At 42.2% G+C, this 25,770-nt stretch overlaps 1 protein-coding gene across 2 annotated transcripts in view; it reads left to right on the top strand.

Moving 5' to 3' along the window:
* The window catches only part of SLC4A4 (solute carrier family 4 member 4), a 380,068-nt gene that overhangs the window by 83,491 nt on the left and 270,807 nt on the right, over nt 1-25,770 (top strand). The window contains exon 1 of one of the 2 annotated variants that reach the window (XM_062198725.1): nt 16,687-16,863. The exons of the other annotated variant lie outside the window; for it this stretch is intronic. Within the exon in view, the coding sequence (XP_062054709.1) occupies nt 16,767-16,863 (97 nt within the window). The 5' untranslated portion in view covers nt 16,687-16,766. Of the gene's footprint in view, nt 1-16,686; nt 16,864-25,770 lie in introns of those variants that run through there. 2 annotated transcript variants of the gene reach the window in all.

The raw sequence follows: 25,770 nt of genomic DNA, 5'->3' as shown, positions 1-25,770 counted from the left end.
TGGGAAGAAAAACCAACCTGGAGCATGTATTTATTTTCCAAAAGGAGTTGGGTTTACAAAAAGTCGCCGAGTTCTGTGTTATGTACCATCATGGGGGACGGGGTGGAAGCATGGGAAAGATTTTGAAAGTCAGAAGATGAGAGGACATATTCTGAGCAAAGAAGGAGGGGAAGTGCAGGATTCTGACCTTCAAGAAGGACTGAAAAGAACAGAAAATCAGCATCTTACCCCTCGGAGTACCGCCCCGTGGCTTCACTGGCCCACGTCTGCACGTTCTGTCCTCATGTGCCCTCTACCTGCCGTACCTGGAGTTTTCGAGGATGTTTACTCACTGTGATTATCGGATGCCTACAGGGATCCTCTCACTAGCCTTCCTTCATTTTTATATTTACACTTCTTGCTTTTAGAATCCTCCCTACCATACGATCCTCCTGTAGGGAACTGGGCACTTGTCTTCTAGCCATGTTAGTCCATTTCTTAATTCCTGGCTTATTTTTCCCTGCAAGGTACCAGAGTACCATATAATAAATATGCTCAGCTTACTCAAAATTTCTTTCGAATATTTTTGCCTTCTAGTAGGTCATTTAACTTAATTCTGAAATTTGATTTATGCTCCTTATAGGCCATTACTGCAGGTCTTTTTGCAACCAACCACAAGACAAACATAGACTAAGGTATTTTTTTTTTTTTTAATACTTTTACAAAGACACTACCCTGAGTATCTGTATCGCATCCAAGGCTGGCCCCTTGGTAATCTGCCTGATGGCAGTGGAAATTCAGAGTGAGGCAATGGGACTTTTTTGGAAGGCAGCTGGATGTAGGGGAATTTTTGTAAGCAATGAACCATTTTTTAATTGAAACCACTGGATGTGGTTAGTAGTTTATTTTAAAAACACCATATGTTAGTTCATTCCTATAGACTGTGACAATCATAGTTTAATCAAAAGCTGCTTGTGACATTTCTGTTTAGTATTCATAAAAGAGTGGCTTGATTCCTTGTAATCCTGAACCCTGTGCCAAATGCCAACACATTTACAGTTAGAGTTTTGCTTTTAGGTAATTGTGCAACTTTTTGTGTGGTAAGTTTTATTTATTTTCATCACTTTCACTAATTTGTCATTTCCTTAAATGGAAAAATATTTTCTCTGCCCTTTGTTTGGTAAACAGTGACTTCTACTCCTTTCTCCATGGTTCCCCTGAGAGGAAATAAGCTAATATAACTGCTTTTGGACTCTCATTTTCATTAAAAAAAAATTTTTTTTTTTTTTTTTTTTTTTTTGCCAGAAAGCCAAGCTAATGCATGATCTCACTGAGACATGATCTATTTGTATGAACTGTGAGCTTGTCCGCCTGTCATCGTCCTTCGTGGTACTGGGACAGGCACCTTTTTGGCCACCACAACAGAGTGAACAAGGAGATGCAGCCAGATCCCCGAGCCTTGAATTCAGTGCAGTGCGAGTCATTGAGTTCATCTCAGTTTACTCCCTTTTGATGAGATCCAAGAAATATTTATGGAGAACTTCTTTTCAGGCATAGTCCTGGGAAGTAGAGCTGCGGTGATGAAATTTTCACGAAAATGAACAGTTTAGTGGGGAAAATGCTACAAATCAGATAAATTTAAGAATGTGATTGTTGCTGTAGCAGAGTTAGCACAAAGCATTCTTTTCTAATTATTTATTTTAAAGAGAGAAAGAGAGATCCTCCATCTGTTGGTTCACTCCACAAATATTTGTGACAGCCCAGGCTGAGCGAGGCTGAAACCAGGAGCATGGAGCTCAATCCAGGCCTCCCATCTTGGTGGTATGGATCCAGCTAAGTGAGCTGTCACTGTTCTCTGTACATCAGCAGGAAGCTGAAATTGGAAGCTGAGTCAGGACTTGAACCCAGGTGGTTCAGTATGGGACGTGGGTGTCCCAGGTGGCATCCTAGCCTGCTATACCAAATGCAACTCCCTTCCCTCCATTACAAAATATTCCAAGAACATAAAAAATTGCCTACTTTTGGTGTGGGGAGTTAGAGAAGGGCTCACAGAGGAAATAGCATTTGAATTGAGACTTGGAGGAGCAGGAGTATATCAGGAGGTGGAGCGGGGATGGGGAGGGGTGGTTACATTTTAATGCTCCTTCCTCCAGGAATGGACCAATAGAGATGGTGAACAAGCTAAGGTTCTTCTACAAAAACATCCCTCCTCTTCACAGGGACAGAATGTGTTTTTTTTCTTTTTGTGCCTGCACTGAACACAGAAGTCCTTTTGGGCAGATTGTACTTTGCTTGATATCCATTCTTTTCTTCTTTTTTGTTATCCCCAGAACTCCAGTTTTGTTCACGATAGGAATGGACCAGCAAAATGCTTGATTTCCCATGTTCCCTTGTGGCTAGGATTGGCCATGTGACTTAGTCCTGACCACTGAGATGTAAGCTTAAATGGATTGTGTGGTACTTGGGAGATGGGTATTGGCTCTGGACAGAAAGAGATAGGTAACTTTCACACATTTTCCTACTGGGTATTGTGAGTGAATATGTTAGTTCTATTATTTACTCCATAAGTTGTAGAATGGTATTATGCATTTTCACTTTCAGGAAATTAGACCTGGCGTCTTTTAACTTTGTCACTGGCATAGATGAGGCTGCAAAAATGCTTCTGTTTTCTAGGCCCTTCTGCTTACAGAGAGTATTCACCTGTCTCTTCTCCTATATGTATATACAGAGCAGGATTATGGGAAAGAATAAGCGTGAATGTGTGCTAAGGCAACTTGAATTTCATTGATAGAATTTTGCTGACAATAATAATAAACACTTATTGAATACAAGCTGTCATCTGGGTACTATGTCAGGTACACACAAAAAATGTCCTTGTGTTTCCTCACCAAAGCCCTGGGGTCACTGTTCCTCTTCTTGGGGTTCAGGGCTCTGATGTTTGCAGAGGTGAATGACTTGCCCAGTGTTATGTGACTACCAAGAGGCGTTGTTGCAATGCAGACCTGGGTCTCCCTGACTCTAAGCAAAGGCTCTTGCCCACTGTATTACACAATTTTGAAAAAGGTTGGATCAGGTTGTTTGTTTGTTTTTTTTTTTTTTGACAGGCAGAGATAGAGAGAGACACACACACAGAGGGAAAGGTCTTCCTTCCATTGGTTCACCCTCCAATGGCCGCTACAGCTGGCTCATCGCGCTGATCTGAAGCTTGGAGCCAGGTGCTTCTCCTGGTCTCCCATGGGGTGCAGGGCCCAAGCACTTGGGCCATCCTCCACTGCACTCCCGGGCCATAGCAGAGAGCTGGACTGAAGAGAAGCAACCGGGACAGAACCGGTGCCCCAGGATCAGGTTTTTTGACAGCCTCATGCTAGAATGAATGGGATATGGAAGGTATTGTTTTCATCTAAATCCAATTTGTGTCATCAGGATCAATTTCTAGGCCACCTTGTAGAGTGATGAAGAAGTGGGGCAGGAGACCGGAAGAACCCTTTTCTTGTCCCTATTGGATCCAGAATCTTAGTGTAGTCTGAAGTCATACTGTGCTTGCTTTTATTATTGATTTTCTAAATAGTTACTGCATTTATGATTGGACAAAGTAAATAGGTTAAAACAGCTAAAACTGACTAAATAAAACGGATAGCGTCGTTTGATTTTGCTTTGGACGGATGGGTTTCCTGCCAACCTGTTTCTTTTATGTTAAGACCTATCTGTATCTCTGTAATTCAGTTATTTGTTCATTCACTCATAATTTTACTTATTTTTTTGAAATTTACATTTCTAAATTTGTTTATGTTGATTGTTTTTCAGAGGTGTGTTTTGAGAGTAGTTGGCCTCTGTTTCCTTTACTCAGTCACTCAGCTTACCCGCTGTAGGAAATCCTTAGCTCTCCAATCTCTTCCTGCTGGAAAATGAAATCATAAAAAGTTACCCAATACTGAGGACTATTGGGAGAATCTCCCAGTAAATACCAGGGAGGATGAGGTGCCTCAGTTGTCCATCCACCCCTTCATCCAGAATGCTTACAGAAGATCTGCTGTGTTACATGCTGGGATTCTGACAGCGAACAAAATACAATTAAACACATTTTCTACCATTAGGGACTTATGGTCTGGTCCTTAATAACCAAACAACCCATACCAATACATCTTAAATTGACCTGTGGAAGTAATGTGATGGAGTGTGGCTCACTGCACTGTAAAATCTGATGTAGGGAGGATTTGCTGGGGCTGGGAACATCAGAAAAGGCATCTCTGAGAAAGTCGTGCTGTAGCTGAGATCTGAAGGGCGAGAGGAAAAATATGGCGAAGGCTGCAGAGAAGGACACTGCCAGTGACAGAGTGCACAATGAGACTGGGCGAGGAGGCAGCGTGGAGAGTCTCGGTGAAGCCGTCGGCAGTGGCCACCTATGGGAAGGCCTCATTGAGAAGAGTTCAATCAAGGAAACCATTCCATTACTTCTGGCTAATAGCTGTGAAAACGAATGGCACCAATTTCAGGCATTATTAGGCATATAGGGTACGGGCATATCTACCTTTAACGCACACAGTAAGTAAAGCACCAGTTCTTAACCAAAGTGGAGCATTACTCTTCAGTGAATTCATGTTTTTCCTCCACACTATGTATCTGCTGAACTGCACGCCTTCCCCCAACCTCTGCTTGCATTTAAAACCCCCTTTTCTACAAACATTCCACACAATCACATGGTGACGGATAAATGATTTGCTTCTATCCCACTGTGAGTCGCAACTAAAGCTTTGGCATTGCCACCAAAGGTATATTCCCATCTTCTCTAGTGGCTCTGTGATTTTTGTCTATTTTGATGGACTACTCTACTAGCAGTCAAGTTAATCCATTGAGAATACCAACTCTACAATTTAGAGGTATAGAAGGGTGAATGTTGTGGTAGCCTTGACCAGATCATCCACAGGCCTTTTCTGTCTGTGACTCACATGATGTAAGGAGAAGGAGAATTGAATGACAGGGTCAAGAGGACACAAAGCTGCAGCCGTGCTTCTGCTTGCTCAATGACTTCCTTCCAGAATGACTTCCCACGTAGCACCAGAGCACAGAAACCCACCTACCATGGTGATTTATAACTTGGTTTGGTTTTGTTAGCTTATTCTGTCATTGTGAGGGCACGAAGAGAAATTTGTGATGCCAAAGGAGAGTTTTGTGTAGCCAGAGGAATTTTGAAACCTTTCTGTACTCAGTACATCAGGGTATTTTTGTTCACTGTCCTTTTGAAGTCTATGATCAGAAAATGTGTTTTTTCCCAAAAAGAAATCAGAAAAAGTCCCCGGGAGGGGGGGGGGGTCCTCATTGACTATAGCAAACCGTGTGTTTTTAGAGTACTTTCATGTTCTCACACATTGCTTTTCCCCCGCTTTGCTCCAAGTTGCATTTTTCCATCCAGGTTATTTTGGATGGCCTTGAAAATTTACCCTGGGCCCTTTGTGCATAGTTCAAAGGGCATTCAGGGAGGTGACTAAGCTGAATTGATGATATGGCACAAAACATTTTGTTTTTGTGTAGTACTGTATAGCATACAGAGGCTTTCATGCACAGTGCCCTAATTGTTCCCTAAGCTTTGATGCAATTAAAGCAAGCGTTATTCCGGTGTTAGAAATAGGAATCAGAGGTCCCCAGAGGCTAAGCAATTTGCCTGAGGTCGCATGTCCTGCATGGGTGGAGCCAAGATTAGGATAGGTCTCTGGCCTTCTGGGCTGGCTCTAGATACTGTATCAAGGCACTGAAACGCTGGAGGGGCAGGGTTGAAAATGAGGCCATTTGATAGGGTGCAATCAAATCCTGGAGGGTTCCATTATTCATTTCTCCAGAGCATGGTGTATTCAAAATTAGAAAATTACTGCTATGAATAGTTGTTTTCCACTTGATTGGTCTTAAAGTCAACCGACTCCTAGAGCAAGCTCCTTTGAAAGTGTGTTGCCTTGGAAATGGATGAGCACAGCACTGTAATAGCTTTGACTGTACTTGAAATTCCAGCAGTTCAGGTGCCAGTTGTGTCTTTCTGGAGGGCGTGGGCAGATTCTGAACGGGCTTTTCCCATTGCTCATCAGCTTGGCCGTGGCTGCTCTTGTTACAGCAGTCACTCATCGTCACGGATGTCTCTTAAGAGCCTTTTTATTTATTTATTTTTTGTTGTTGCTGTTTCTTTTCCGAGTTCAGAATATGTGGAAATAGCTTGTTTTTGGCTGAGTTCACTGCCTGCCAAGTCGCTGGTACTGGGAAATGCACGCAGACTAGAGTAGTAGCATCTAACCTTTGTGTGGAACTTGAGGCTTCATAAAGGTGGTCACTTCCATGAGTATCTTTGACCCTCATCAACAGCCTTGTGAGTAATCTAATACCAGTTCTGTTATTCCCTTATTTTATAAAGTAAGTAAGCAAGATTTACAAAAGTAACAGTTTATCATAGTTAAGGCTAAAGGCTGGAATCGTAGTTTGAGCTCAGACCCTCTTGTTCCTTTTAGTAGCCATTTAAAGGTTTTAAAAAATTATCTGATATAAAATTATACGTGCCATCTGATGTTTCTACACACGTACATTATGTTGTGTCCAATCAGAGTAAACATATATATGTCCTCAAACCATTCACATTTCTTTATGGTGAAAGCATTCAAAATTCTTTCATAAAAAGTAATTTTTACTTTTTTTAAAGAAAAATATACAATTTGTTATCATTATCGATAGCCACATTTTGTGCAGTACAATGCCAGAACTTCTTAACTTACTAGCTGTTGGATGGTGGGCAGATCACTTGATTGTTGTCTGAGTACTTGTAATCTAAAAAATAAGGGGAGAGAGATATCTACCTCATTAGGTAGCTGTGAAGGTTAAAGGAGCTGAAATGTGCTTTCAGATTGGGCTGGCAAATAATCAGGTATTTATTATTATCATCAAGCGAATGGATCACATTCTCACTTTAGCATAGAGCAGAGCTGGGGTTTGAACCTGTAACTTTTTTTTTTAAGATTTACTTATTTATTTGAAAGAGTTATACACACAGAGAGAAGGAGAGGCAGAGAGAGAGAGAGAGAGAGAGAGAGAGAGAGAGAGAGACAGAGAGAGACAGAGGTCTTCCATCTGCTGGTTTGCTCCCCAATTGGCCGCAACAGCTGCAGCTGGGCCTATCTGAAGCCAGGAGCCAGGAGCATCTTCGGGGTCTCCCACTTGAGTGGAGGGGCCCAAGGACTTGGGCCATCATCTGCTGCTTTCCCAGGCCATAGCAGAGAGCTGGATTGGAAGTGGAGCAGCCAGGACTTGAACCGATGCCCATATGTGATGCCAGCACTGCAGGCAGCGGCTTTACCCACTATGCCACAGTGCCAGCCCCAAGAACATGTAACTTTTAATTCCAGCTTCTACCACATCATCTTCCTAATGTACCAGAATTTTGCTTCTTTCTCCCCTCTTTAGGTAGGCAGCACCTTACTAAGGTGCTGGTGGGAGAGGTGGTTTTCTTGAAATACAGGACTTAGATATTCTGTGAGAACATTTGAACTCCTGGAACAAGCTTTCTAAAATGGATAAACACCCACCCTCCCTATTATTAAGAGTTGCTTGATTCCAGACCAAATTTAACATAAAAAGTAAACTCTCCTTCGTGAAGTATACAGTAAGTAGAAAAAACCTCCCTTTCAGACCAAAGGGAAAGAAAGTTTTTAAGTGAGAATATAATTTTCCTGATGGGCATTGTCTACCTTAGAAAAACTACTACAGAACATGCCTGTGACTATAGACTTGTAGTTCAGACCACCGAAGATTAGAGATGGGACTTGGGCACTCCCTTGACTTGCATCCTCTGGTCTGCTTTAACACAAACCAGGAGGAAAAGAAAGCTGGGCATCAGAAGCAATGGGTGGCAGGCCTATTAATGGCTGATCTGTACAGTGATCTGCCCTCAAGGAGACCCAACAGGCCAGTCCACTGCAGTGGCTTTCAATGTGGTAAGCCTGGGCTTCAGCAGAAATCAGCTTGTGAAGAGCCCTGGCAGCTCTGCCAAGAGTTGGATCACTGGAAATGGACCTGCCCTGGAATCGAAGGATGCCCAGGTCAGAGCCACAGATCTTATTGGCTCTAAGCTGAAAAGCCCTTCACTCAGCCCAACTTCCAAAGTGACCACTGCAGCAGAGGGTATGGCCAAGTAGGGTCAGCAACATTGTAGGCAGAACTGTAAATTTCTTGTTAGAGATGCCACCTGCCTTTACCTGGCCAGCTCTCCTCCCAGGCCAGCTAAGTAATGAAAGTCAACAGAGTGCCTTCCCCTAGGAGGTTCACACCTCCCTTAGGATGTACCACATGTGAAGAGATAGATAGGTCTGGGCCTCTTAACTCGCAAGGCCTAAAGCCCAACAGATTATTACCAGGCCCCTTCTGTCAGGTTCTATTTGTCTCTCAATCAGAAAACTTAATTGTAGCTTAGACATCACCTTTCTTAGCTCCTCTAATAATGACTCTGTCCTTTGTTCTAGACCCTGTCTAGCGCACTTGGGCCTCATTCCTTTGTAATCATAACCTCTACTCTACCACCAATGGCTCTACTCCCAACCTGTGTGTACTGATGGTCCTCTTCCCCACTTAATGCTGTATAATTGTTCAAACCTGGTAAATGCCACTCTTAGGATCATTGGTTACTATCCTCACCCTGTCTTTTATGACCTTGTCTAAATATGATCAGAGTCGGCGAACTTGGAAGGCTTCCATAGCCTTGGCAACTCATGACGAGAGCCTAGGGTGGTTACTGGCGCCATAAGCTAGAGTGTCAATTTGTTGGGTCAACAACAGGAGTCACTGTGCACTTGCTCCTCATGTGGGATCTCTGTCCTTAATATGCTGTACATTTTGATTTAATGCCATAACTAGTGCTCACGCAGTATGTTTCACTTTGTGTTTCTATGTGGGTGCAAACTATTGAAATCTTTATACTAAATTGATCTTCTGTATATAAAGAGAATTGAAAATGAATCTTGATGTGAATGGAAGGTGAGAGGGAGCGGGAGAGGGGAGGGTTGTGGATGGGAGGGAAGTTATGGGAGAGGGAAGCCATTGTAATCCATAAGCTGTACACCGGAAATTTATATTCATTAAATAAAAGTTAAAAAAAAAAACCATCATATGGTACCCAATTAAAAAAAAAAAAGTAAACTCTCCTCTCTGAATCACACTCATAATAAATGAATTCTTCTGGATCTACCAGTGGATGTGATGCATTTAGTTACTGACGGGGATGAAGGCAAGATGTGGGGTCCCCATAGCATAAGCCCACTTGTTACCCATAACCTGTTCCTGGGATGGGTGTGGTGAGCGTGTCTGGTGAACCTCACTGGAGAACAAACCATAATCTCATGTACACTGTCCTGTAATCAAATCAGTGCAGTAGAGTAAAGGCCAAATGATGAATTGACCTGAGATATTTTCAGAACAGGGATTGTCCCTTTTAGGTGTTCATGTTCATTTGCACCCCGCATCTGCTCACGCATGGAGCTCAGCTGGAGTTTGCTAGAGTGTGACCTGGTGGCTGCTTCTGCCCCCTCACTAATGTCTTCATCTTTGCCTGCAGGGGTCCTCAGTGCTGCACCGTAGTCTGTGGGCAGCTTCTCTGCTTATGAACGCAGTAATACCTGACCTTTGCATAGCACTCAACAGGCCGAACAGCCTATTTGTATCCGTCAGTGATTATGAGAAGTCTTTGGAAGTCATCATTTCTACTTTCCATGAGAACATACATACTCAAAAGGTGACATGAATTGGTCAGGGAGAGAGAAGTATATGGAATAGGACTTGAGCATCCCAAGTCTAGGCTGTTTTTATAATGCTTAAATGCTATCTTTTTTCCTGGAGCTTAATTAGTCGGTAAGCTATTTAATAGCTCCATATACTTTACAAAAGTTTTGAAAAATCTTTTAATAATAAAATATTGGTGAAAATAGAAATCAAATCTGGGCAGAATATACAATATACAAAACTTCTAGTTGCAAAATTGTTCCTAGAGCTGAATTTGCTTTTGAGCTTCCTGGCAGTCAGGATGAAAAGAGGGACAATATTTCTTATCAGAAAAGGAAAAGCATGTTAAGGAGAGGTACAGATTTTACTATGAGTACATTCTAAAAGGCATGTTTTATTTGAGGCTTTAAATAAGAGGCAATAAGAATAAAAGAAGGGAATGCATTTAAAATTTTACAACCATGCAATAACATAAAAATGCATTGCAAGGGGGCTAACATTTGTAGGTGTCTCTTATGTGCGTGGCAGTATACTGGGGACATTGCATGCCTTATTTTATTTAGCCCTCATAAACATCAAATCATTACAGCTATTCTTTTAAAGGTATTGTATTCATTTGATGATAAGGAAACCCAAACTCAGGGAGTCGATATTACTTCCTCAAGGTTGCACACTTTCTCAAGTGAACCTGCCACTGAGATTCAAACTTGAATGATTATAGCACCTATGTTCTTCACAGTTTCTTTTGCTGTTTGCATCACTTTAGGGAGGTAAATCTAATGAGATGGAAGTATATGATTTTCTGGTATTTCTGCTTCGTCTAGGAATGTGTGTTTATAGGCCCCAGATTAGAAGATCACCTTTTGTGAACATCATTCCTCCTATTGAGCCCTGGTAGGAATTGAAGAATAAAACAACTCAGGTTCTGCTCCTGCTTGAAAGTGCTTCTCTGAAATAATATACTTGCTATTTGATGTTGTTGAATACAAGCACTATGTACACACTCTCTTCCTTAGTTCTTCCAAGTATCTTAATAAGAAAGATGTCATTATTATTCCCATTTTGCAGGCAGAGACAGTGAGGCTCAGTGAGGTTAAATGGCTCACAACATCACGGAAATGCTCTGTGTCAGGATTCAAATATAGATTTCCCTGGCTCTAATGAGCCTGTGCTTCAGCAGTATACTAGAGGGCCTCTTGGTAAGCAAGTGATGAAGCTGTTGTCTCTTGAATGAGCTAAGGTCCTAATCTGGACTTGTCTGAAACAAAGAGCGTCTGGCTTGCCTGGAGTGTCTCTATGGGGAAGTCAGAATTTTCTTGAAAGACAGCTGGGTCAGCTTTAACATGTGTGCAAGTTTTATTTTGTGCAGTTGCATGTCATAAACGTGAGTGATATGATTTTAATATGCAACATTTTCGCAGAAAGTGTTCCTAGTGACTTTCTGCAACCATAGGAAACCTTGAAAAATGTTGGAATGCCTTTCATTTTATAGGAGTCTCTGAGGAACCCACTAGGGTGAATTAGCTGTTGGGTGTAGTAATGTAAAAAATTGATACAAGCAAGTTTATTTTTGGGAAATGCAGCAAAAGTAAGTTTAGTTTGGAATAGTTATTTCAAAGCTATTCTTTTTGAAAGTCTTTAGTTACCCCAATCAATTATGTAACTGATATCACTCCCATTTTGTCATTATTGTAATAATAATAACCGCCACTTTTGCTTAACATCACACCATGAACAGGTAGCATTACTGATTCTTGTTCTGAACGATTGATAAGAAATAGCTCATTTAACTCTCTTAATAACCCTGTGATGTGGGTATAGTTATTAACTCTATTTTATAGATGGAAATATGCAGAGAGGTGAGTAACTCTTGTGAGGTACATACACAGCAGATAAATGGCTGGCTCGCCGCCACTAGTCTGACAGTTCACATAGAGTGGATTAGGAAAAGATACTCATAGGCTTCTTTTCCTGAGTGGGGTCCCATGCAACCATTCGTGTGTAAGCCCTCTTAGATTCTTAGGTGTAGAAATTAAAAATAATGGGAAGAGGAATGCAGGAAAACACTACGATTGCTTGCTTAGTCTTGAGACTATTCTTGATCTCCATAATTCTTGCAACTGGGCCACTATCAAAAGACAGTCTCCATTGAGCTCATGTAGTTTAGTTCCTACTTGGTTCTAGTCCACAGAACCAAAAGCTTGTTAAAGGGCCACAGATGCCCAATATGTGAAATTGCTCTTGAAAGATTTCTCACAAGATAGTGCACAGTGTATGGATTATTGTTAATAGGAAACTTCTGCCTAAAGCCCATTTGCTATGTAAACTGAATGCTGGAATTCTAGAATTCTTTATTGTTAAAGATAAAATTGGTGTAAAGTTTTGAATGAGTAGCTTAGTAACTAAGAAGTCTGTAGATCCGAGAAGCATATTGGTTAAGCCTTGCATACGGCAATCAGATTGACTTGGATTAGATGTGTGGACTGGACTTGAAGTGTCAGTTTTCTCATCGGAAGAATGGGGCTAATACTACTTAACTCATTGTATTGTGATGGTTAAATAAGAAGATCAGTATAAAGTGCTTACCTGGTGATTGACATATTATAAACTTTGAATAAACATGTGCCATCTAAGGCTACCCATTAAAAATGGGTCAAATTGGCCGGCGCCGTGGCTTAACAGGCTAATCCTCCGCCTTGTGGCGCCGGCACACCGGGTTCTAGTCCCGGTTGGGGCGCCGGATTCTATCCCGGTTGCCCCTCTTCCAGGCCAGCTCTCTGCTATGGCCCGGGAAGGCAGTGGAGGATGGCCCAAGTCCTTGGGCCCTGCACCCGCATGGGAGACCAGGAGAAGCACCTGGCTCCTGGCTTCTGATCAGCGAGATGCGCCAGCCGCAGCGGCCATTGGAGGGTGAACCAGCGGCAAGAAGGAAGACCTTTCTCTCTGTCTCTCTCTCACTATCCACTCTGCTTGTCAAAAAAAAAAAAAAAAAAAAAAAAAAAGGGTCAAACTAATTCTGAGTCCTGATGGAATCACACAGTACTAATGAAGCAAACACTTGACAAGGATTGGGGATCACCAAACAGAACATTCCTAAGGAATTTAGGCATTACAGGTTGAGTTCCCAGATGCAGTTCATATCTCTGGAGGAGTTTGAGGCTATGATTATCAAGCTCTCTAGAGGGTGGTCCCATGGTCCTGCACAGAGAATGCTCCAGACATGGAGTTCTAGTCCAGCCAGGCCATGCACCAGCTGTGTGACAGTGGCTATTTTACATCAGGCGTGTGAGCTGTGGAATGAGGAGTTTGTATAGGTCATTTTCTTCCAGCTCTCATACTCTTTCACTCAGTGTAGCTCATACAAATGAGATAAAGTAGTCAGTTAAAAAAATATTGCCAAAAAGGGCTTTTCCCCCCAATAGTCACAAATAAAACTGAGAGGAAATAAATGCAGAATGAAACAAAACACCCCAACAAGGCTGCTGGAGAGTCCAAGTGTTCCCTAGAGGCCAAATGACCCTTTCTTGTCTTTCATTGATTCCTTTGGAGAAATGTCCTTAGCTCATTCACAGGCCTACGATCTTCTGCTTCCTTCCTTCGTTGAAAAAAAAATTATTTCAGATTCTTTCACTGCAACAGCAGGAGCGGCCCCAGAGGATGCAGGCACAGGAAGTGTCCTGCTTTAATTGTTGTCAGTGCCAGTACAGCCTTTTTCCAAGTCACCCTGAGCTGTCACCAGGGTGAATATATGAATGAGTCAAATGAACTGAGAAGATCAATCCAAATAATAGAACACATTCTTTTTTTTTTCCTCCCAAAGAATAGTTTTGACTTGAGCAAAAGGTCATTTGACCTGGAGATGTAGTTGGCACAGTGCCTTGGGACGGTTTGTCATTTTCTTTCTATAGTACTTCCTGAAAAGTTTCCCTTTCGTTTGGGACTTGTTCAAACTGGTTATTATAATCTTCCTTAAAATAATGGTGACAGGAAGAGCTGATGTCATGTAAGATCCATTCTAGAACTGGTTTTAAACCTTTTAAGGTTTCAGGGTGGGGGCTGGTACTGTGGCGCAGTGGGTTAAAGCCCTGGCCTGCAGCTCCAGCATCCCATTTGAGTGTTGGTTCTAGTCCTGGCAGTTCCACTTCCAGTCCAGCTCTCTGCTAATGTGCCTGGGAAGGCAGCAGAAGATGGTCCAAGTCTTTGGGTCCCTGTACCCACGTGGGAGACCTGGAAGAAGCTCCTGGCTCCTGGCTTTGGAGCAACGCAGCTCTGGCGTTGTGGCCATTTGGGGAGTGAACCAGCAGCTGGGAGACCTCTCTCTGTAACTCTGTCTTTTAAATAAATAAGATCAATCTTAAAAAACAGATTTCAGAGTGGAAGAATTTTCCTCAAAAAAGCTCCTCTTTCTTGGATAGTGTTTTGAGAGCAGGATTCAGATCACAAATTACCCGGTCAGACCTCCTCATTTAACAGCTGAGACCCCGAAGAAAGGTGACTTGGCCATGATGGCACAAACAGTTAACTTGGGCCTTTAGCACTCCAGCAAGCATTTTCCCGACTACACCACGTTTCCTTCCTATTCTGGGCTGTGGCTTCCTAATTCTTGCATACTAACTTGAATTTACCACAGCGGTAACCATCTTCCACCAACATGAGAACTTTAGAAGAGTGGGAAGATTTTTCCATCTTTCTGCAGCCAAGCTTCTCAGTGAGGCTGGGTGGGGATTTACCTCTGCAAACCCGTGAGGATATGGCTTCCATATTCCTCCTGAAACCCAGGACACTAGAACAACAAAGAGAAAACCTGCCCAAGTCTCTGAGAGAATTAAGGAATGAGTGAGCTCCAAGTGCAGCCGGGGAACCTATCCAAGGGGAGAGAGAATGTGGCAGCTTATTCTATAATAACACCATGCTGCAGAACACACTGGCATTAGATAGTTCTCTCTCTCTCTCTCTCTCTCTCTCTCTCTCTCTCTCTCTCTCTCTGTTTTGAAATACAGATTTGCAGAAAGTTGTGGGGGATATTAGAGAGGTCTCACGTCCCCTTTACTTGGTTTCCTCAGTGATTACGTCTTATAAAATTAGAGTGTGATATCAGAGTCAGGAGATTGTCATTGGTACAATATGTGGGTATGGTTCTGTGTAATTTTTGCCAGGTACATATTGGTTTAACTACTGCTACCGTCAAGATGCCGGAAACTTCATTGCTTTGGGCTATCTCTCGGTAGTTAGATCCCTTCTTTTCACATTGCTCCTTACCCTCCCAACTGCAAATGTGTGTTCCCTTTCTGCAAATTTGTCATGTCTCAAATGCTGTGTAAATGAAATCCAAGAGTATGTATACTTCTTAGAACAGCTTATTGCACTCACTATGAGGCCCTTGAGATCCACCCAAGTTGTTGTAAATAGTGTGTTTCTGATTGCTGAGTACTATTTCATGGTACGGCCACACCATACTTTGTTGAACCATTTCCTTCTGAAGAGATACTTTGGCCTCTGACATGGCGTCCACCCTGTAGCACAGGACCCCCCCAACCCCCCATCATGTGCAGGGTGGACTTCACTGATGGTGATACCCACAGGGCCTTCCCCCCTCCATTGTGCCCTGACTCCCTGATATGGTAGTGAGCCTGGGCCACGAGGACTCCACTGTGGGTGACGGGACCCAGAGCAAGTAGAGTGTCCTTGTCTATGGAATGACATGGAGAAGATCTGGCACCACACCTTTTTTCTTCTTATTCTTTTTTTTTTTTCTTTTAAAATTTTGTTAATTTATTTGAGAGAGTTACGGAGAGAGAGGGGAAAGAGACAGAGACAAAGGTCTTCCACCTCCCAAAGATCCACCGGTTCACTCCCCAGATGAGCTGGGCCAATCTGAAGCCAGGAGCCAGGAGCTTCTTCTGGGTCTCCCACGTGGGTGCAGGGGCCCAAGCACTTGGGCCATCTTTTATTGCTTTCCCAGGCCATAGCAGAGAGCTGGATTGGGAGAGGAGCAGCTGGGATACGAACTGGAACCCATATGGGATTCTGGGGCTGCAGGCAGAGGCCTAGTCAACTGTGCCACAGTGCCCGCCCCTGGCACTGCACCTGCTATATATAGTCAGCTACATGTGGACCTTGAGGACCTGTGGCACCCCAAGGCCAGCTGTGAGAAGACCCCTTGGATCATGTTGGAGCCCCTCAACACCCTGCAATATGATGGATGCCAGGGATCTTGTGGCCTCCCCCACGCCAACCTCCATGCCATTCCTGCTTCTGGACCGGGTTTGTTGGGAAGTCGGTCAACTTCCTCCTGAAAGTCTTCAGAGAACTCAGCTATAGCTTCACTGCCCCAGAAAATGGGGGGTTGTGCACCACACAGCCCTGGACTTGGCGCAGGAGGCGGCCACTGCCATGCTGTCCTCCCCGGAGAGGTGCGTTGAGCGCCTAGCAGTCAGGCGATACGTCAACAGGGAGTTGTTCTGCTGTCCTACAGTGATCTTTCACTTCCCTTCCCAGGCATGGTGTCTGTGGTCTGAGTGCATCTACCCTCGACCCCATGGCAAGGTGTGAAGTCCACAACACCAAGACTTGTTAGCCAGTACAGTGCTGTCTGGTGGCACCACCATGTGCCCGGGCATTCCTGAGAGGACACTGGACACTGTGGCGCCAGAGTGAGGAAAGTCATGATCATTGTGTCCCTGAGTGTGAGTGGGTGGTTGTGCTGGTGCCAGGTCTGCTTTCTAGCAGCTGTGAGTTGGCGACTATGGCAATGCCCCCAACGTGACCGTGGAGGCTGCCAGGTAGACTGTTAGTGTGTTACACCCTTTCTGGACAAACTTGTGTAGAAAACAGATGAGTTTGGCCTGGCTTTATTTGGATTGTTGGTTTGGTTGTTTGTCTTTTTTTTTTTTTTTTTTTTGCCCCTTTGGACTCGATATTTAAAACTGGCATGATGAAGGTGACCGCAGTCATTTGGAGCCAGCATCCCCGAAGTCCTGCGGCGTGGGAGAGGACTTTGATTGCACATTGTTCCCCCTTTTAAGAGTCACTCCAAATATCATGAGATGCATTGGGGCAGGAAGCCCTTTGCCCTCCAAAAGCCACTCCACTTCTCTGGAAAGAAAATGGCCCAGTTCTCATCAACAGGACCACGTAGGAGAGGTAACAGCATCACTTTTATACAAATTATGCAGATTTTTCAACTTTCTGTCTTTGTACTTTAAAATTTTGCTTTATTTTGAATAATCAGCTGTTGTCCCCTGCCCCTTTTCCTGTCCCCTAACTGAGGATACTTTAAAGGTCTCCCTGGGTGTGGAGGTAGTCAGGGCTTAACTGTACATTGACTTGAGACCAGTTCAATAAAAGTGCACACCTTAAAGGTGGAAAAAAAAAAAAAAAGAGAGAGAGACATTTTGGTTGTTTCCAGTTTCAGGCTATTCCAAATAAGGCTGCTATGAACAATTGTGTACAGGCTTTTGAGTAGGTATTTGTTTTCATTTCTCAGGGATTAATGCTCAGTAGTGCAAAAACTGCAGTGCAGTTGCTGGGTTGTATGGTAAAAGCCTGCTCAGTTTCGGAAGAAACAACCGAACCAATTTTTGGAGTGGTAGACTCATTTTACTGACCACCAGCACCCTATAAGTAATCCACTGTGCCTGCATCCTCACCAGCATTTGGTATTATCACTTCTTTATTTTAGCTGTTCTGGTAAATGGATAGTGATAGTCTTGTGGCCCTACCTTCCATTTCCGGAATGGCTGATGGTGTTGAATACCTTTTATGTGCCTTCTTTGCCATCTTGTTGAAATTCTTTTTGTATCCATTGTATATTTCCTAGTGTATTTTTTAAAACTTTTATTGTTTTACTGTTAAATTTGGAGAGTTCCATATATAGTCTAGACACGAGTCCTTTGTTATATATGTGATTTGCAAATATGTTCTCCTAGCCTATAACTTATCTCCACCACCCCCCACCCAGCTTCATTGAGGTATAGTTGACAAATACAATTGTGTCAATTTAAGGTGTATAGCATGATTATTTTATATGCATAGATATTGTAAAAGTATTGTCCCAGTCAAGTTAGAACATGTCTATCACCTAGTTACTGATTTCTTTTTTTAAAGAATATTTACTATCTACCCAGCAAATTTAAGTACAGTCATCTTCTGTACATTAGATACCCAGAACATATTCATCTCGGAACTGAAAGTTTGTAACCTTTGACCAACATCTCTCCACTATGCCCATCTTCCTGGTCCTGGTAACCACCATTCTATTCTGATTGTATAATTGGCCTTTTTTAGATTTCACAAGCAGGTGAAGTCACGCAGCATTTTTCTGTCTCTGGCTTGTCTTACTTAGCATAGTATACTCAAGGTTCATTTATGTTGTCGCAAATGCCAGAGTTTCCTTCTTTTTAATGCCTGCATAATATTCCTCTCTGTGTGTGCGTATGTGTGTGTATGTTGTGTGTACGTCTTATTTTCTTTATGTTTTGGTTATTGTGAATTCTGCATTGAACCATGAGAGTGCAGGTAGTTTTTGAGATAGGGATTTTATTTCTATATATATATGTGTGTGTGTGTGTATGGGATTGCTGGATCCTATGATAGTTCTATTTTTCATTTTTTGAGGAACCCACTATACTTTTTTTTTTAACTAATGGCTGATTAATTTACATTTCCATCAACTGTGTCCAAGGGTTCTCTTCTCTCCATATCCTTGACAGTAATTATTATCTCTTGTCTTTTTGGTAATAGTCATTCTAACCAGTGTGATGTGTGATCTTGTTTCTTTTTCTTTTTTTTTTTTTAAGGTTTATTTATTTACTTGAGAGGCAGAGTTACATACAGAGGGAGAGAAAGAGGTCTTCCATCTGCTGGTTCATTCCCAAATGGCCACAACAGCCGATGCTGGGCCATTCCAAAGCCAGGAGCCAGGAGGTTCTTCTAGGTCTCCTATGTTGAGGGGCCCAAGCACTTGGGCCATCTTCTACTGCTTTCCCAGACCATCAGTAGGGAGCTGGATTGGAAGTGGACCAGCCATGACTTGGTTTGGTGCCCACATTGGATACCAGTGTGGCAGGTAGATGCTTAACCTACTATGCCACAGCGCCAGCCCCAATGAAGATTAACACAAACTTGACACTTGCTTTGAGCAGCTGACTAAATAAGTGAAAGTTACTAGATTTCTGGCAGAGCAGGAATCTGAAGGGCAGTTTCCTGATCACCATTTGTGTGTGCTGTGCTTAGTGTAATGTTGCACAGTGGATGCTGCCCACATAGCAAGCACTAGTACTGTGTGTGGTACTGATGATCCTGCAGTGGGCTTGGAGCCCTAAGGCCAGGCTCTGTTATGGGAGCTGAGATGTAGGGTCTGAGTGCTGAAGCATGCTCAGGTAAGAAGACTGTGCTAGAGTTGGATTTGAAGGAAGGCCTAACAGGAAGAGAGAGCAGCAGGGTGGGAGTCAGGAGTCCTGGAATGTTGTGCTGGACCTGCAGTAAGTGGTTTCACGACTTTCTACAACTTGAATTACCTATATGAGCCCCAGTCATCCCCTTTGTCAATGCAAGGCCTTGGCCTCTAGGTGATCTCTGCAGCTTCTTCCAAATTTGTAGTACGTGGTTCTATAGAATCTCCCTTTCTTATAAAAGGTATGATGTGGTATGATCATTTTCTCTTGCTGAGTAGACTATAAAGCCTTCATAATGTGAAGTGATAATTGATGGTGAATGTTGCATGTTAAGGTTATATGTTATACAGATGCCCCTTTGATAAGAGATGTGTGTTGTATCAAGTGTTAACATGTCTAGTGCCATAGCAGGTTCACTGTTGTCCAGATCACTTCTCTTTCAAAGGCTGAGGGATTATAATGCCATGTTAAGTGAGCGTATTGATATTTTAGGTATTTTGTTAGCAATGTAATGTGGACTATTGATTTGACTTGAACAATACACAACATCAGTGACTGAAGCAAGGGGCATTTGACTTGTTTTATCTCAAAAAAGTATTTTGATTTCCTTTTCATTTTCTCAGTGAAGTGACTGCATGATAAGGTGATTTCTTTCTTTTATTTTACTTATATGAAAACTTCAGTCCTTTCTCAGTGAGACACGTTCTGAAAAAGAACGTTTGCATTTTTTTTAAATGAACTCTGTTACAGAACCTTAAAAAGTTTGGTTTGGGATTTAACCAGAAAGGAATGGGAAAGTGATCGGGGTTCTTACGAAAGGAAAAATAGCCATTGCTTTGATAAAATTACAAGTAACTTTTGTGGAAAGCCAGAAAAGAACCCAATCTGCCTGTGCAGAACAGTGTTGGGCGGGTGGACAGGCAACTGAGTTAGTAGAAAGGAAATCCCTAAAGCTGATTTTAACTGGACCAGAACCAGGTGCATAGGTACCAATGGGTGAGACACCTGTGCAGGTGATTGGCTTTTCCAAATATGCAAATAAAAAGGGACCATTACATCTAAGTCTGAGGTCTGACAGTGTCAAAGTAGGCTTGGTTGTAAATTTGACCAGCTAAATTGTATTAAGAAAATACCTACCAGGTGTCCATCCTGTCATGTACTTTCAAAAAGCTATGCCATTCTTTGTTGTTTGTGATACCCTAAGGTTGTTTATGTTCCTCAGTGCCACAGCAAGCAGGGAGATGATATGTTTTATATTTCTTGAATATCTGTACAATCTTCATGTACCCCTTCCCTTCCTTCCCTGTGCCTCATATCTCATTTCTCTTGTGTTGTTCCAAGGAGCACTTGACTGAAAACCCCAGTTTCATTTGTGTGTCTTTCATGTGATGTTTCTTGGGATAGGCGGACAGTCTAGGTACAGAGTGTCTACATTGCTTGAAATGTGTTCACTGCTGACATTTGACTCACAGAGAGCTTTTCTTGTCATCAGAATCGCACAGGGCTGATGAGGTCTGCCTCAGTTGCTTTGAACATCTTGGCCTTTGTGGGTAGGAAGTGGGAAGTCAGCAGAACTTTTGCAGGATCAGGTGTAAAGGCCACCCTTCTCTACTGTGTGCAAGTCCATAGCCTCATTACCCTAATTTCCAGGGAATGAAATGCTAGGCTGTCAGCGGAGTGGCTTTTGAGTCAACACGATTGCTATATGACCCCTACTTTCTTTTCTTAAGACTCATGGCTGGAGATCACGGAATTATACCATTTCAAATTTATTGCTATTTACTGAAATGGAAGAACAAATCAGGTTGGGTGTGAAAGTCTGATTACTTTTCTTCTACAACATTTCCTCTGGTTTTGCGTGAGTTCCAGGGCCTAGGGAACTTCCCTGCAGAGTTCAGTGTAAGCTGATCCCATGCTCCTCCATGGTGTCATCCTTTCAGACCCAAGTGCTTGGGGAGCTTTTTATAGTCTTCTTGCTGCAGATCCCTCCTCCTTTTGCTTCCTCACTATGCTAAATGAGGAGAGTAACGGATCATCTTAGAGTTTTCTCAGCAGCCAGTTTTCAGATATAAAATAAAATTTTAAAAATTGTGTTGAGTTCCAAAGTCTATAAACTTCTACTGGAAACAATCCATGGTGATAAGGGTAATAGGAGTGGTGAGAGTAGTAGTGTGATGTCATAGGTAAAAATAAGCCTCTATCAGTTATATTTCCCAGAATGGAAATAAAGGGCTTCTGCTTGTAATTTAGACTGGGATTATTTTGGAACACCAGCTTCATTACTGCTCCTTTAATGGTACGAAGAGTTATTCCTACCAGAAATATTTTTCATAGAATTTGAGTTTGAAAGGAATTTAAGGGCCAGCTAATCTCTCTCTCACCCAAAGCACAAATCCTTGCTATGGTTTTTCTGACTGATCATGATTTACACTTCCAGGGCCAGAGAGCTCATTGTTTTGCATGGTGATCCGTTCCATTTGTGGATGGCTTTAATTGGGAAACTGGCTTTTATTACATTGAGTCAAAGTTAACCTTCCTGCGATTTTGACCCTTTGGTCTCAGTTGTGCCATTGATAATACAGTTAATCCTTTTCCTACATTATAGACTTTGAAATTAAGAAAGAATTATAACATATCTTAGCTTCCAGTGACTTGATGTTTTGATAAGCTATATTCTACTTATCTTCCTCCAAGTCATTGCTAACATTATTAGATAAAATAGTACATTACTTCTGCAAGCTGAACTTGATTAATCAGTAAACTCTGTGTTTACATCTTCTTGACCCTTTACATTTAAACTCGGATGATGAACCCAGTTGTGTACCTTGATCTTGGAACCACTTCACGCCTGCCAATGCTTCCCCTCCCCCTGCCCCCATTCTTTTCTCATATATATCTGTATTCTCAAACTTTGGGTTTTGCTTATTTCCAGTTTTATGTTGCTCTCTAGTCGTCTCTGGTTTGGGCAACTACTACCAACCTATATCTGTCACTGATAGCCATCAGATTGGTACTCTGAGCGGGGAATCTGATGAGGCCATTGTTTAGTCACGGAGCAGTGTTCTTTAGAGTGAATTTTCCACCAGGTATCCTGCAGAGGTGGATCACGGATATGCTGAGACATTCAGCACATCCCAGAGTGGCTTGGCGGGGCCTTAGTGGACCCTGGTGTCCCTCAGTGTTACATATAAATGCCATTATTTGAGTGTTCCATGTTAGGCAGAAGCCTTAAGTGCTGCATCAAGAAATCAACACAGCTTACCAGTAGCAAAGGGTTAAATATTTTGCTTCACTCAAGATAAATAATAGACTCATTATTTAAAAAAATATGGTATAGCATGTTCTTTGTGAACCTATGCTGGCTCCCTCCAGGTAGCCCTTCCAGCTGAAAGAACTAGCTTGAATGTGACTGGGTGCTGCTAGCAGTATTTTGTGTGGGGATGCCCCCCACAGGCTCTCCTGGGGAGTGTGAAGGCAGACTGCCCGTGTTGAATACAATCCTTTCATTATAGTCTATAGCCTCAAAAAGATGAGTGGTGGTATTTGAGGCAAGTTCAGTGAAGGCTGGCATTTAATGAAGTATTGGAACTTGGAAAGTGTGTTGATTTCCACCTTGCTGTTTCGCAGGCACAGGCAAGTGGGCAAGTGTTAACAGAAGCCAAGTTGGTATCTGGAGCACAGAAAAACCTGGCTGCATTGATAATGTCCAGCTGTGAAGTAATTCCTATAGTATTTTATGAAGTGCCACTGAAGAGATATATTTAAAGGAAAAGTTAAATATTGATTTCTTTGAACTTTGCTCTATTTCAAAATTGTACTTGGATTAATATTTAGTGGTACACTCTATTTCTTCCTCTGTTTTCTGGTAAACAATTTTCCATAGTGACAAGTGCTAGGTAGCCTTCTCTGAGTTTTCCTGACAAAACTTTGAGCAGTTCTTAAACTTGAGTAGGCATCAGAATCCTTTGGAGGTTTCATTAGGACTACAAATCTCTGGTTCTCACGCCTGGAGATTTAGCTTAAGTCGGTTAGGGTAGAGCCTAGGAATGTTTTGTAAAAGCACTCCGTGTGGATGATTTCACAAGTGAGCAGAAGACCAAATACTGAAGAGCAGTGGATGTAAAAGCCAGTGCTTTCCCACTTACCAGCTCCTGGATGCTTTGCATTACATTATCAAAGGATTATTTGCTTTGGAGTCTTGTATATGGTGATTTCAACAAGTCTGTGGAAAGTGGCATTAAAAGCTAATAGGAATACGCCATGAACTTTTCAACGCCCTCTTGTATTTTCTCCCAGCATGTGTCTCCTCTTCTTCTTCTTCTTCTTCTTCTTCTTTTTTTTTTTTTTTTTTTTGACAGGCAGAGTTAGACAGTGAGAGAGAAAGACAGAGATAAAGGTCTTCCTTCCGTTGGTTCAACACCCAAATGGCTGTCATGGCCGGCACGCTGTGCTGATCTGAAGCCAGGAGCCAGGTGCTTCCTCCTGGTCTCCCATGCGGGTGCAGGGCCCAAGCACTTGGGCCATTCTCCACTGCCTTCCTGGGCCACAGCAGAGAGCTAGACTGAAAGAGGAGCAACCAGGACAGAACCGGCACCCCAACTGGGACTAGAACCCCGGTGCCAGTGCCGTAGGTGGAGGATTAGCCAAGTGAGCTGTGGCACCAGCCAGCACGTCTCTCTTCTTGTGCTATATTGAAACACAGAAACACTCAACTGAATTGGAATCATCACAGGTAGTTTCTATAACTTCATATAAAGTTAGGCCAAACTTTATATATAATCTTTGATTAGGAAATTGGAAAAATGCTAAATTTACATTGAATACAGTAGCATTTTGTGTACAGTTTACACCATTAAATAGTATTTTTACCAAGTTTATCTCAATTCATCTTTATAACAATCTTCTGTGGTTAATGTTGTTATTTTCATTTCATTTTTAAAGTGAGAAATTTAAGGTTACAAGTAAATGACAGAAGTGGTACATAACCCCAAACTCATATATTATCAATACTTCAGCAGGATTTATTATGTGCCAGGGACTATGTTGTACATTCCTAAATTCATATTCTCTTTGGATCTTTGTAAGAACTCTATTGAGGTAAGTATTATTAATATTATTATTATTATTTAGGTGGCTCCTGATGAGGTTAAGTAACAGTAACTTCTCCAGGTCATGTCATTAGTCAATGGTAGAGCCAAGACATGAGCTAGATTTGTCTGACACCAGAGTTCATGCTCTTGCTCCTTGAAGGCAGATTGCCTGGACTGATTACAATCCTCTAATTAGACATCTCTGTCCTAAGAAGGATAGGTAGTGGTATTTCTAGGCAAGTTACCAGTACACATTGCAGCGAGTTGCCAGTATACGTATACAAAGCCATCCTACAACTCATGCTAGGAAGAAAAGCAAGTAAGAGAAAGAAAGATCTATGAGGAAGGGAAGCAAATGTTGAAAGTCTAAAAGTTAAAAACAAATGAAAGGCAACACAATCGTCCATTTTTAGAAGACAGTGAAAACAGCATTTGACACTGTTCAGACACTGAAGGTACAAACAGTAGGAAAGGGGAAAGGCATAAGCTGTCATCTACATACATTCTGATAATGTTACCCGTTCTTCTGGAAGAAGCAATAGGATTGTTCTGTATTTTTATAGGCTTTTGAGCATTGGTCAGTCTTTCATTTATAGGATTCTATTTCCATTACTAATGTACAGTATGGTCAGTGTGCAGTATGACCTTTGTATTTTAAGTTAGAAGTTTACTTTCATCAAATATATATAGTAATGTGCTTGTGTAGTATAGTGCTTCCATGGGTAGAAAATTCACAGTGATTTAATATTTATCCTAGGTTTCTTTCTGAAAACTCAAAATGAAAAAAATTGGTTCTAGTAGTTTTGGTTGTAATCCAATGATCACTTTCAACACAGAAGAAACAACAAAATATTATTTCTTGCCTTGCATTTTTTTTTTTGTGCTCTGAACCCTACTCAAAAAAAAAAAGTTTTTTCCTATTACCTAAATTTTGCCAAGATTCAGTGTGAATAAATGACTTGGAGCATCTTATTTATCATGAGTCAAGCTTTTGTCATGACCTCATATAATCTACCACTGATGGTGATGAAAATTCCCAGGAGCTAATATATTGCTTTGTCCTGATATCTTTCAACTCTGTGTTCACCAAAATACATTTACCAGCTGTCCATATCCATCTGACTTGAAACATGACTGATGGCATATTAGTATCTGTTCGTTCTGGTGGCCTTAGACTGTGTCCTCAAAGGAGGAGCATGAAGAATCGCCTTTTACTAGAACGATTCTATCTTGCATGGCGCCTACTTGAAAACTCTGAGCGAAGATCTCTCAGTTCAGGCCTGTGTTTCCCAAGTGCTTTTCTTTCAGGCAGAGTCCCTGACAGTGTCAGAGTCCCTGCTTTTGGATGGAGACAGTCCAGTCAGCTCTTGATGGTCTGGCCTGAAAGCAAGGAGCTGCCCAGCAAATGCAGAGTAGGGTCTCAATAGGGTCTTTGAAGGACACCCTGAGTCATCCGACCAGATCCTCGCATGAGACACCTTGTAGAATTCAGTTACTTAGCCAATAAAAACATTCCCGTGGAAATTCTGTAGTTTTTCCCTTGTCCATCCTATAAGTTAGAAAAA

Source organism: Lepus europaeus, chromosome 8, assembly GCF_033115175.1.
Source record: "Lepus europaeus isolate LE1 chromosome 8, mLepTim1.pri, whole genome shotgun sequence".
NCBI classification, from domain to species: Eukaryota; Metazoa; Chordata; class Mammalia; order Lagomorpha; family Leporidae; genus Lepus; species Lepus europaeus.
This window is presented reverse-complemented; position numbering and strand designations above follow the sequence as displayed.